At 44.8% G+C, this 13,684-nt stretch overlaps 1 protein-coding gene across 1 annotated transcript in view; it reads right to left on the reverse strand.

Annotated features, from left to right (window-relative positions):
• Positions 1 to 8,750, reverse strand: part of LOC142559311 (acidic mammalian chitinase-like) — a 28,691-nt gene extending 19,941 nt beyond the window's left edge. Inside the window, exon 1 of the mRNA XM_075670926.1 lies at positions 8,705 to 8,750. Within this exon, the coding sequence (XP_075527041.1) occupies positions 8,705 to 8,750 (46 nt within the window). The remainder of the gene's footprint in view (positions 1 to 8,704) is intronic.
• Between the last annotated feature and the right edge of the window lie 4,934 nt (positions 8,751 to 13,684).

The following is a 13,684-nucleotide window of genomic DNA, read 5'->3' on the forward strand; positions in this document are numbered from 1 at the left end:
TTCTTTTCCATTGCCGCCACCCGTGAGATTATTTCAGCCTCTCTGACTTTCCGCTTGACCTTCTTTGTTGCTGTGTTGGCCACCCTACAGGCCGCATACTTGCTGGTAAGCTTCCTAGTTCTTTTCCTCCACTGTGAATCAATGTTTTTTTCCTGTACAGATACTTGAACACTCTCCCAGCCCATTTACTTTCCTCCACATTCCTCAACCGTGCTTCATACTCAATGTTACTGCGAGCTTCCCTCACTTCAAAACTAGACCAGCCCATATCCCCTTGCACAGCTTCATTTGTAGTCTTCCCGTGAGCGCCCAATGCGAGGCAACCCACTGACCTTTGGTTCCCATCGAGTCCTGATTGTACCCCTGATTTAAAGCAAACAACCGCATTTCCAAAAGTAAGTCCTGGAACCATTACCCCTTTCCACATACCTCGGAGGACCTCGTACCTATTGTATCCCCATAGCGCTCTGTGCTTCAATATGGCTGCATTTCTCTTCCCCTTCACTGTTATTGTTTTTTCCTGTGATTCCATATACCTAGTGTCTTCGTTTATCCATATACCAAGATGGTTGTATTCTGTTACCTGAGGTATTTCCTGGCCTTGTATCGCCACTGTCTGTTCAGTGTTTTTATTGAATACCATTACACCTAATTTTCTAGCACTAAATTTCAAACCTAAATTGTTGCCTTCCTGTCCGCAGATATTACACAGACGTTGGAAATCACTTTGCTTGTTAGCTAGCAACACAATGTCGTCCGCACAAAATAAACCTGGGAGCTGCTGCTCTATTACTGTACCCGCCTGTTTGTATGAGAGATTAAACCGGATATTACTTCCTTCTAGCGCCCTCTCCATCCTCACCATGTGCATCATAAACAGCAGCGGGGATAAAGGGCACCCCTGCCTCAGTCCCTTGTTGATATGAACTTTCTCCTCGCTGCTCATCCCTTCCCATTCAACGCAAACGGTATTTTTTAGGTAAATCTCTCTCAAAATCTGTAGACAATCGTCACCTAAGCCTTCCCATTCCAGAATATCCCACAATATGTTGCGGTTTACGTTGGCATAGGCTACTGTAATGTCTAAAAAGGCCACATATAACAGTCTGCTTTCTACTTTTGATATTTATATACACTGAGTAAGAACAAATAAGTTATCATCTAAACGCCTACCTATTCTGAAGCCATCCTGAAGTTCTCCCAACATGCCATTATTCTCTGCTCATGCTTGAAGCTTTAATTTGATTGCCTGCATTGCTACCCTATATATTACCGATGTATTGGTCAACGGTCTATACCAGTGTATTCTATCTTTCTCCACCTTACCTTTATAAATTAAATTCATTCTACTTCGTCGCCAAATGTATGGTATTCGTCTATCTTTTAAAGTTTTTTCCACTGCCTTCACCAGAGCTTCCTTACTTTTTGGTCCTAGTTCATTAATTAGACTAACGGGAACCTCGTCTAACCCCGTGGCTGTGCGCTTAGGAATTTTCTCTTCCGCTTTCTTCCAGTTGAAATTTGTCAGCACCAGCTCCTTTTCCACTTGGGTCTCTTTCATGGTGCAGAGTCGTCGCTCCTCCTGGTGTCAGGGTTTGCTTGTGCCCACAAGGTTCGAAGGGATTTGCATGGCGCGGGCTCCTTTCCCCGGGGCGATTCACCCCTGAAGAAGGCCGAGTGCTGGGCCGGGGGTCGTCTTTGCCCATTTGTTTAATTAGTGGGTACCCGGCGGCCGCGTGGTTTTGAACCCAGGACCCCCAGCAGCCGAAGCAGATACTCAACAACGAGGCCATGGCTGCGGTCTTTGTCGGCCTGCTCTTTTTTGTCGGCGTTCCAAACGCTCGCGTGCCCCCTTTCCTTTGCTTCCGCTCTCCCGTAGTGGCGGTCCCCTAAGCGTGCAGCCAGCCAGGACCGCGAGGAGGAACGAAATGCGAACCGTCCATGCGACCCCGATCCTGCAGACTTAGAACGTCCCACCGGAGCAACGGCCAGCTTTCAGAGGGAGTTTCTGGGGAACCAATTTTGCATGGCCTGTGTTGTGTGTGACCCCTTGTGCTTTTCGAGTGACCTCACAACCATTACTGCACTGTGGGACGTCGACCAAGGCTACGATCGCCTTGGCTACAGTGATGCAATGTGTGCTCTCGGAGTGTGGGGAAGTCCGTGTCTGCTCTACGTGCCTGGATTCGTTAATTAGTAAAAGGTGTCGTGCCGCGTTTTGCAACAATACATGAGTACGTATAACCCCTGGTGTCTCATCATCTCCCGAGGCTCAACGTCGTGAAGGAGCGACTAGTCGCGCCTCGCCTTCCATTTATGTGCATACGGCGTCTGGCGCACGGCAGTGGACAGTTCGCCATCAAGGGGCCCACACGCACAGCTTCGCTGGTTATCCACCATCTTAGAGTGAAATGGCAGGGAACGTTTTATTCATTATTTTGTTCTTTTTATTCTACCTCTTCCTGCGGCGCGGCACATTCCCAGTGGCGATATTGCGCGTTCTCCATTGAATGATTCATCGAAGTCACGTGCCGAAAGCGGTGATGCTGCAAACAGTGCGTTTACGTAGATGCATTCTTGCACGTGACCTTGACTCTCTGGCTGTAACCGAGGCTCCCAGGCCCCGCGAGGATTTATGTCTGAAATTTCTGCTGTTTAGCCGCCGTGCGACTGTTTGATACTTTGCAGTTACGATTGTCATCGCGGTTTCTACCCGTTGCGTGTGTCTGTTTGCAATGTCCAAACTTGATGAGGAGCCCTTTATAAGCTGGACTGGCAAATTATACTTTGGCAGACCGTATTCACGAAAAGTTCTTACGCTAGTATAGTTCATAAGAACAATGAAACGGTCAATAGCGACATTGAACATGTTATTCGCGAAGTCCGCAGACCAATACGAAAGATTTCTCACGAACAAAAACGTTTGCAATATCGGCCCCTAAACTACTAGCTAGCAACTAGGTAGAAAAGCTACAAAAAGCAAGGGTGTGCGGAACGATCTGCTGTACTGCAATAATAAATCTCTCTACGATCCCATAAAACATCGATTGGCATCACCTGCCTACCCCCATCGTCTACCTTGCAGTTCCTGTAATCTTTAATCTTCAACCACTATATTCAAGTCAGTGCAGTTGAAGAGCTTAGTGGCGAAACGTACTTGCTCGAAGACGTTCTCTCTTCAATACCTTGCCAATAAATAAATAAATAAATTAATTAATGCATATTAAGCAAATCAAAGCGCACTAGACAAGAGATGACCGCGGGGACATCATGCCCGAATGTCCATTTCAGAGAAGTACCTCAGAGTTATGGACGTTTGAAGATAGCACAAGCAAAATGTTACACGTTATACAGATGCGGGTGCCTGTCAGCGCATTGTAATAACAGTGTATGTCTTACACTTCTTTGAAGTGCGGCACAATGAACTCGCGGTGGATTGCGAATCAATCCGCCGAAAAAGCTCTTGCTTCACACTATACGCACGAGTAAGCGAACTTTCTTGTCCTCAGACATGTCCGGGTCGGCGTGACGGGCGGGACATCTCTTCCGTGTAGATCACAATGTTCTCTTTTGGAAGTTGCGCACGGGATTCCAGTGTCGCTTCGACTCTCTCTTTGCGGACAGAGCTCGTGAAGGCGATCAAGAAGGTGCTGCGGAAGAGGTCCCACGTTGTCAGGGTTTGACTAACGATTCTCGAATCACGTCCTGGCGGCGTCTTCTGAGGAAAAGTGCAAACGCCGCAGCTTGTCGTCAGAGTTGTTGAATATAGCGACTCTTTCGAATGTTTCCAGCCATATTTACCGGCCTTCAAAGGATGATGCGCGCAAGGTCGGGGACTTCCTGGGCCGTTGCAGCACGTTGGGGGACGCTTAGGCTGCCATTGTAGTTGTTGACTTGGCCACGATCTTCCTGGTCGTCGGGGTTTGTAGCCTGCGGCTTGCTCGATGGTCCAGGGCGACGCCGATGTTGTCTTCGTGGTGTGAGCTTGAAGCGGACATCCGGTACAAGGACGCAAAAGCACCTTCACCAGACGTCACGTTCAGTGATGGTCAAGAACACAGTAGGAAAACAGTGAATGGCGAAAGTAACTCTTTATTGGGCGATCTTGTGCCCTTAAAAGCAAGTGACAGTCAAAGTACGACGATGGCGGCGAAAACAAACGCGATAGTCGAAAATCAGATCTACGGGTCCAAGCCCTTCGGCTTTTATACATAACTTTTCGAAGGTTCCAGCGTAATTGCTGTCGCCCGCGTGCCTTCCAGAAAGTGCTTACACAATTCGTGTCGCGCATACAATCTGGTTACACAAGATTCGGTGAGAACATAGCCAACAGTTAGAAACAACGCATTCGAGTAAGTTCCAAATAATGTCGATCGGCACTTCTTGCGCTGACCGATAACATTACTTTGTTAGCGCGTGAAATGCAGCCACCGGAAAAAGAAACATAAATAAGTGCATGTGTGAATAGACTCGTCGTCGCTTCAAGGCCGCTCAGGCGCTTAGTAGGTATGGTGTTGTGCAGCTAAGCAGGAGTTCGCGGAATCAATCCCTGCCGCTGCGGCCGCATTTCGACGGGGGCGACATGCAAAAAACGCCCGTGCCCCGTACATGGAGGGCACGTTAAAGATCCCTTGGTGGTCAAAATTAATCCGGAGACTCCTGCTACGGCGTTGCTCATAATCAAATCGTGGCCTTGACACGTAAAACCCTAGAATTGATGCATTCAAGGCAGCACCAACAGAGACTATCGCGAGGCGTCAACTCCTATTTACTCACTCCAATATTTAAAATGCATCGAAGTAATGGCTGTCCTAAACTTCTTTTTTCAACGTAATATGAATTCGACCAAGACATTCGCAGGTTGTGGAAAATGTTTCGTGCTTTCTTTGCTTGGCCGATAAACATCGTGCGCATGCTTTCCGCCAGAGCAAGGCGCAGGAATAATTAATTTCGGCGAACCCTTCGTGTGATGCAACTATAGATGCTTAGCAAAATTCAAAGACACGCATATCGATCTTGTGGAGTTACCTCGTGAAATCAAACAATAACTGCGCTTATTGTTTGCGATCACGCATTCTTAATTGTACTATCCTGGATAAAGACCAACTCAGGGCTAACGAAAACGCGTTGTTTTGTTTCTGCTTTCACCGAAAGGAAAACCGACGGCATTACTTGAGCTTGTTCGCGTAGTGCAAGGCTTGCACTATGCTGTAAATATCAGTGTGAGATCGCGCACTCGAGTTGTTGCTTGCGAAAGGTCTTCTCCTTCGCAGTTTTTTTTTCTTTGAACTTTCATTTGGTCACTGTGGTAAATCAGTGAGTAATAAGCTGAGCAGTATGAACATTACAGGAAGCAAGCCAATTCGCAACAAAGGTGCCATCGTGGCTTAATATTTACGCCAAATAAGAATGCTTCCCTCGAGATTACATGTTCAGCAAGACAGCTACTCGTTTCATATTCCCGTGTGACATTTGAACTTACAAGGTACGTTGATCGATTTATTTATTGACAACAAATTCAGTTTTTTATTTCCCCTCGCTTGCGACTGTAAATCGGTTTTTTTTTTTTCATTTACCTGTGTCGACTTTGTTGTCTTCTTCACTTTCTTTTTCAGTTTATTTAAGGCGAACTTGGTACAACGTTGGACAAAGGCTGAGGAAATGCCTTACTCGGCTGTGTAACCCTGGCAGCAGAGTAGTTACACGACACAGTATAGTAGCAATATGTCAATGAAGTCCCATTGAATTAATTTCCAACAGATAAGAGTCCTATATCTTTGTTATCACAGAGTTCAACCTTTCCGTATATCTTCCCAAACGGGTCTTCTTCAAATATCAATCAAACCCTGATATTTAACTGGCTTTCTTTTTATAAAGATTACATTTTTTTTACCAGCATACCTATCAGTCACACAGCACCATGTGGACGCCCACCAAGAGAGGGCGCTAGATTTTCTTTGTTGTTGTCGTCGTCGTCGTCGTCGTCGTCGTTGTTGTTGTTGTTGTTGTTGTTGTTGTTGTTGTTGTCGTCGTCGTCGTCGTCGTCGTCGTCGTCGTCGTCGTTGTTGTTGTTGTTGTTGTTGTTGTTGTTGTTGTTGTTGTTGTTGTTGTTGTTGTTGTTGTTGTTGTTGTTGTTGTTGTTGTTGTTGTTGTTGTTGTTGTTGTTGTTGTTGTTGTTGTTGTTGTTGTTGTTGTTGTTGTTGTTGTTGTTGTTGTTGTATAGGCATATCGGCACAAACCGCGGGTAACGGCTTTACACTATCGCGTTACGGCTCAGCTGAAATCTGGCTGTACCTATGAGGCAGTCAAGAATCGGTGCCTCAGAACCTTTAGCAGTGCCCGTAGAGTTCCTCGCAAAGATTTCTGGAGCGAAAGGTGGCGCTAGTGTCTACGGGAGCCGCAACTACCACGAAGAATCCGTCATGGAAAGAATTGTTGGTACGTGGATTTGGCTACGCTTCATCCTCTTTGTTGGCTTCCAACGAATTCGTGATTCTACTGAGTTAATCATTCGCAACATATTGCATTGGAATTGTAACAATTTGCAAACACTCTTTCTTTTTTTTCGTGTAGTCAGAGGCCTATCGCCTTCGTGCGCATCGAATTATTTGATTTTTTGAAAATTTACACAGTGAAAGTGCCATAAACAACGCCGCAAGAGTATCTGTAGCCGCAACCATGAAGATTGGACAAATGCATGCACTGTGCTTGTTACATGTGATACACGTGAACTGTGCCCGTGACAGCTGAACCATCGCGGCGCCAGCGTTTATTTTAGTAATTTTAATGGGAAACTCTATGGCAGTGCTACAGCAATGCCATCTACGAGCAAAAGAAGTCTTATCATCGTTTTCACATTTTTTTTACATAGGAAGATACAAAGCAATAATCAGTATTCAGCAAAATATTAAGGAAAAGGCGTCGCATTACGACGTGTACTTGCCCGAGGGCTTCATCGGTGCATCTTCTAGAAAGAGAATCACACAAGTTTACAATGACACCGAGTGAAACGTTGGAGAAGAAACTTAACGCGGCTTACCTTTTGCGTACTTCTATGAATAAAACACTAACACTTAGTCACTGTAAATGCTATTGTCTATTTGCGCTTTCGAACAAGCGAATTCGTGTGTACGTGGATCCAATGTGAGAGCCATAAACATGCACACACTTGCGTACTCGAGCGTGGAATTCCGCAGGTGCACAAGAAAAACTGGTACTCGATTAAGCAAGAATAGGCATGGCTTATGCCAGCGGTAGAATATTACTGTATGCTTTCTAAGACAATGACTTAACTTGGCGAGTTAACTCCACTTTTCCGTATGACATATACCTGTTTCTAACGTCTGTTCTTACGGCTTTCGTGGGCCGATCCTGAATATTGCGCGACATAAATATGTGACAGAACTGATAATGATGTCTGATGATAGTGATGATGACGAATATAAATCCAAGAGTTTATTCTGAGAGCCGCGCTGAATGACAAAAATGATAATGATGATGACAATGTTTATAATGTTTGCGACGAGGAAGACAATTTGTGATTCAGAGCTCGACGGCGATTCAACCTCACTTCAGGTCGATCCAACTTTGTCGCTTCCGCGCGGCTCTAAATAAATTATATGAATCATACACCCCAATCAAGCCTCCTGTTCGTCCAGGATCGCATTGTCTGTCATTGAATTCAACAAGAGGCTCAATCGCCTTCCAACTTTTAATGCGATGCATACTTTGCCTCATTCTTGGCACTTTGCGACAGGTAGGTAAGTGGGTAACTAGGCAGGTTCCTGTCTCGCATTACCAAAAAGAAAATATTGTGTGAATGACGGTAGAATTAAACTGCCGTCGAGCACAGCAGCTCTGTGCTTTAATCATTCGGCCACGATTGCTTTTTTTTATTATTGTCTGCTTCTCATCGCATACTGGAATGCAATACGAATACGTATTTCTCCCGTTCCAAAGTCAGCCAGCTTTTTGAAACACTCGACGACGCCTGCGCCCCGTGCCACTTCCTCGTGTTCTTTTCTTGTGACAGCTCGCGCGCTCTGAGGCGCCGTGTCCCAATGCACCATCTCCGGGACCGGCCCACTTTCCTCAGTACTTTCCTCGAAGCACGCTACGTAGAAATTGTGCGGCGCTGCACCAGCTTCGTGACCACTCAAGTTAATAATACTTTAAGATTTCTTCACCAGAATACAAATGCCCTTGTCACGACGGCACAACACGTGGTCGTTGATGACGTCAGGATATGCGTATTCCCTCGCTTAAGCTCATCCACTACCTATGTAGAAACCAACGACTGACATGTTGCAAGCTCGCGTCGAACGACCGGCGGAGAAATCATGCCGTTGCCGCCATACGATCGTCTTCAACGTGGTGCTCATCGTGCTGCTGTCGTTACGGACACGTACCCTCTCGACCCACTGCACACAACTACTCAAGTTACACGAAAACGTTGGTTCACCTGGTGTTGCTTTGTGGAAGACGAAAGAACGCTAGATATTTAGGTACCTGCAAAATGCTTCGCGTAAGATTGATTCCCACAGTTCGTGGTATTTGCACCGTTTATTTTCTCATGAAAACCTCAAAGAATGCTAGAAATTACGCGTTACCGTCCCCTTTACACTGTAGCTAGCCACCGACTTCGTCGGCTATGCACAAATGTCCACTGCGTGCCATCCACTAAGCTGCACAGGTGTTAGCTTACGTTGGTCCACGGAGCTCTCTTCGAAGGCCTTTCTTATGACTGCCATGCTCTCGTCTTGTCCTTCTGCGCAGTCAAATTTAAGGAGAAAGAAAACGAAGACACTTTCTTTTTTTTTTTTTTCAAAGTCAGACACGTTTCCAATTATCGGTCACCCACTGTTGTTTAGGGTACCTTGTTACACAGTGCAAAGTGTAGGCGAGCATTTCATTTCGCTCGGGGCTACCTTTCGGCATCTCAAACTGCATTTGCAGATTATCAAGCATTACACTATTACTAGCACAACAATTACCTATAACAAGTGTTAATGCTGATTAGAAGTTTTACGCGTTGACAGTTCCATACTCCAGCAAAAACATCAAAATTATTTGGCTGACTCAACTTAGGACCTACTCGAGCAGACGTTATCTGACAGGCTCGTTACCGTCATTCGTAGCGCCTGTTTCCGTCAGGGTAGAGGTTTGTGACGTCGCTTTAATGTGAAGCTCGGCTTGCGGACCCTCCTGTGGGACTTCGTTGATCGCGTGTTGCGGATTCACTCAACACGTGACGGCATGATATGACATCGGCTTATGTCGCAATTTGTACTACCTCGACAGTTGTGTTGGTGGCCGGCTCTGTTCTCCGCACCGTTGTAGAGAACTGACGACGGCCCGGTGTGCTCCCCTCCCTCCAACTCCTCCTGGATACCTCCCTAAAACTCGCGTTACTTTTTCATACCACTTTTGAGCACTCTAATTAGCCACGTACAACAAACGAATAGAAGTGGCGCACCTGAGCATACCTGCCCCGGGTTAAGAACTATGTTTCAATAATAATAATAATATTCGGGGTTTTACGTGCCAAAACCACTTTCTGATTATGAGGCACGCCGTAGTGGAGGACTCCGGAAATTTCGACCACCCGGGGTTCTTTAACGTGCACCTAAATCTAAGCACACGGGTGTTTTCGCATTTCGCCCCCATCGAAATGCGGCCGCCGTGGCCGGGATTCGATCCCGCGACCTCGTGCTCAGCAGCCCAACACCATAGCTATGTTTCAGGACTAAGGCGTCGTGAGAAAATTGCCTTAGCTTTTGTGAAAGTTGTCGAAGACACTGTTTTCTTTTTCGAGAGCATTGCATCAACGCGGGATGAAGAAAAAATGCCGGTGAAGTAAATATTTCGAGTGCGGCCAGCTGGTGCCGCACTCTAGGATTCACCACATGAATGCCACGTGACTTTACAGGTTCGCAGAAGTGTTTCAATGAACGAAAAATGCTTTCTAGTCTTTTTTTGATGCTTTGTATATCTCGACTGACAAGGTGCTGTGCCTGGTTGACGCGGCGGTATATCAAGACACAAAAGTATTTAAGTTGGCGAGACACCTGACTGCAATATGTACAGGCCTCGCAAAATATTCATTACTATTTTTGTGTGTGTGTGTGTGAGAAAGCTAAGCTACCTTTTTCTTCCCTTTTCTAACGAAGCTGCAGCCTTATTTAAGACAGCAGGCTACTGATAAAATACATTTCGTGGATGTATAATAGATAGTTAGATGAAAGATTGAGATACTGGTTCGTTGTTGTCATCAGCTTATTTGTCATATGCTTATTTACAATTTATCTTGTGTAACAAAGGATAAAATTTACTTCTTTGGTGATAATGATGGACGTGGCTAGAGCTCTCATGAACTTACTCACTTGTATCTACGGGCCTAGTTTCGCAGCAAGCTAACAGAAGTGTTGTTTCCAAGCACTACAATATAAAAAAAGCAATAACAGCTTTAAGGAATAAATTTATCCCTTCTGCCGACCATTACTTTCGACTCGACTGCAGTGCTTTGTTTTATTTATTTTTTTATGGACATGACTAAGAAATAGCAACACTTTTATCTCACTTTACATTATCGTCACAGTAGCTGCTCTGCAGTGAAGTCCTCCCAGCCAGGCAGGAAATGTCGGGAGCAATAAGGTAACCAGTGGATTTTGGCGTGGTTCACGCGGAGTGCTTTCAGAGCAGATGAAGGATGCCTAAGCATCACGGTGCACGGAACAAGTCACTTCATAACACGCAAAAATATGTGTGTGAACTGCCAAGTACACGGCTGTGGGCACTACAATAAGCCAACGCTTGCACAAAGATCTGTGCACAAGTCACGACTGAAACTGCGGCTCCTACTTGCCTTCTGCGGCGCCTTTACCTACTTCATTGTCGAATCCGTGAACTTGAGCTGTAATTGCCAAAAAGAAAAGATGCCTGTTAGTCCTTCGACAGCTTCCCTCTTCTACAAGACTTTAATATATATATATATATATATATATATATATATATATATATATATATATATAATTACACAAATTGCAGCCCGTGTCCATAATAAGTACCACAGGAGCCCGTGTACCTAGCCTCAGTGAGCCCGTGCCTCGGTCTTCACTAAATAAATTTTATAAACAACAGTAACGTGACGTTATGGCCCCACCAACCTTTGTTTCTTATTTAGAAAATACTGGCAACCCCCTGGGTCATTACCAAGTGGTGAAATATAGATGCAACATTACATACACATGAAATGAACACATTGTTGCGCTAATAGGAAAATAAAGACTCAGGAGGGCAACTAAGAAACTTGCCCTCCTAAGTCTTTATTTTTCTGTTAGCGCAACAATGTATTCATTAGATCTCAGCCAGTTCACCCAACAACAAGTTCTGCTCACAAACACATGAACCATATCGAAACATACCTTTACAAAGAAGCCGAATGTTTCAGCAAATCCAAAAGAATTTCCCTTACAAATATGCTTACATATTATTGGCTTTTCCGCAACCGGCCTGTCAGCATTCGTGGCCCCACCAAGACTACCAGCTTAATTTGACCGCAGAGTGAAGGACTGTTCACGGATTTCGCCTGTCCCTTCCGCACGTCACCCCAACTCCTGATTATGCCTACAAACTTTGGAAACTTATCACTTCGTCTAATCATCGGCTTCTCTCGACTGCGTTTTCCTTCCCTATGCCCTCATTCTGTTGCTCCTATAGGTTAGCGGTGATATCTAAAGTGATAACCGTTAAGCCATTTCTTCCTCGTAAACTCACTGAGATTATCACGTATACATGCATCCCTTCCGACTTGTGCTGCCTTCTCCATATCATTTAACACACGCATATAATTTCTTGCTCCACTATTTCATATGTGCTTACACACTAATCATTTTGGCACACTTATGGGTGTATGACGGCTGTTTGGTTTCTCCTATATGACTATCAACTACAAACATAGGTGGTAAGATCTAATTGTTCACAGGCACAAATAAAGCTTTGTTCGTTGAGGACTTTTGTACAGCGAAGCTGTGTATGGCTAAGGTATAATGCATTTTGGTTTTCCGTGAACAATAACTATCATCATCATGGCGTATACCCCCGTATAAGCATTCATACTCCCGTAAGTTAGAAAAATGTGCGACGACTCATAACCCTGTAAGGCAGAGGCTACAAGCACTCAGCAAATTGACTCGATGAGTGCTTAAATTCTTTTTAGTAACGCATACAACATACAAAACCGCATATCGAGAACTGTCATCATCAGTGGCTTATACCCCCGTGAGCAATGGCTCATACCCCCGAAAACAAGCAAAAAATGCAATGACTCATAGTCCCGTAAGGTTCATGCCTACTCACTTTGAGGGAATTAGCTACGATGACACTACCCATGTTGTCGTTGTCAGTGGTTTCAATGTGGATGTGTCGGTACCGAAAAGGGAGAGCTTTACGCGTTCCGTGTTGCAGACATATCCCTCGCGATGCCACACCGATCCGGCCCAACCGACAACCCAGCGGCCTACGTGCATCGATTTGACATCATCAAAGAATGTGATTGCAGTTGCGAGTGAAATAACGACATCCGATCAAGACTGTCAATGAGTGTGCGTACCTTTAGTCATGAAGACCACACATCAACACAATAAAAGTGTTTGTACCTTGGTTCAAAATTATGTGTGACCTCCGTGTTGTGTGCTAAACAGCTTCGCTGGTCAAACACCCTCACAGAGTGGTATGGCTCACGATTTTTTGCGGTAAGGAAACCTCGTGACAGCTGCGACAGATGACCGGAAAACGGCGCGACATAGCCATCCCTGTCAAACTTTCGTGCCCAATATTTAGGTGCGCGCCAGGTGGTAAGCATTATCACACTACCTTTAACGACGGCTCCTTTAATCACTGGTCTAGGTCAGGCTGACCTCGATCGTTCTCGCGGTTTCTCCGCCAGCCACTGCGACTGCGCAACAGCGTGCGCATTTGAAGGAAGAATCGCGGCGAACTTCACAATTGTTGGGTGCAGCTGTAGGTAGCTTTTGCAGTGCTGTGTGTTTACTGTATCGAAGGCGACCAAGTGTTTTATAACGACAGCCGGCACAGTTTGTGTTTCAAGGGGAGCTTTAGCCCGGGGGCGATCTAAACCCGCGAGAAAGAAGAAATCCGATTTCCTGGTAGCCGCTGCACCGAGTTTGACAACGTTTGTTGAATATAATAGGAAGGGTTAAAATATCGTTGCCGTCAGGATCTAGTTTATGTATCCCTTAATTGTTTTATAACGTTGCCGAAAATTGCAAAATTTACAAAAAGAAACTTGCATGTTTATGACGGCGTAGCCAAGCAATGAAAACAATGTCCCAATTTTATGCGTGTACACGCACACACGCATATATATATATATATATATATATATATATATATATATATATATATATATATATATATATATATATATATATATATATATATATATATATATATATATATATATATATATAAAATTTGTCGGCTCGGTTGGGATTCCATAACGAATGCACTTATGCCTTACAGAACTTCGATGTCTGTTTTTGGGGCAAAGTTAGAGATTTGTTAATCCCACTCTGCGTTTTCTTTTTTAAATAACCGGGTTTAGTCAATTTCTGTAGAAAATTTCTGACGGTACATGAAAATTCCGTTTCCCACTGTCTTTACA

This window comes from Dermacentor variabilis, chromosome 10, assembly GCF_050947875.1.
Source record: "Dermacentor variabilis isolate Ectoservices chromosome 10, ASM5094787v1, whole genome shotgun sequence".
Lineage (NCBI taxonomy): Eukaryota > Metazoa > Arthropoda > Arachnida > Ixodida > Ixodidae > Dermacentor > Dermacentor variabilis.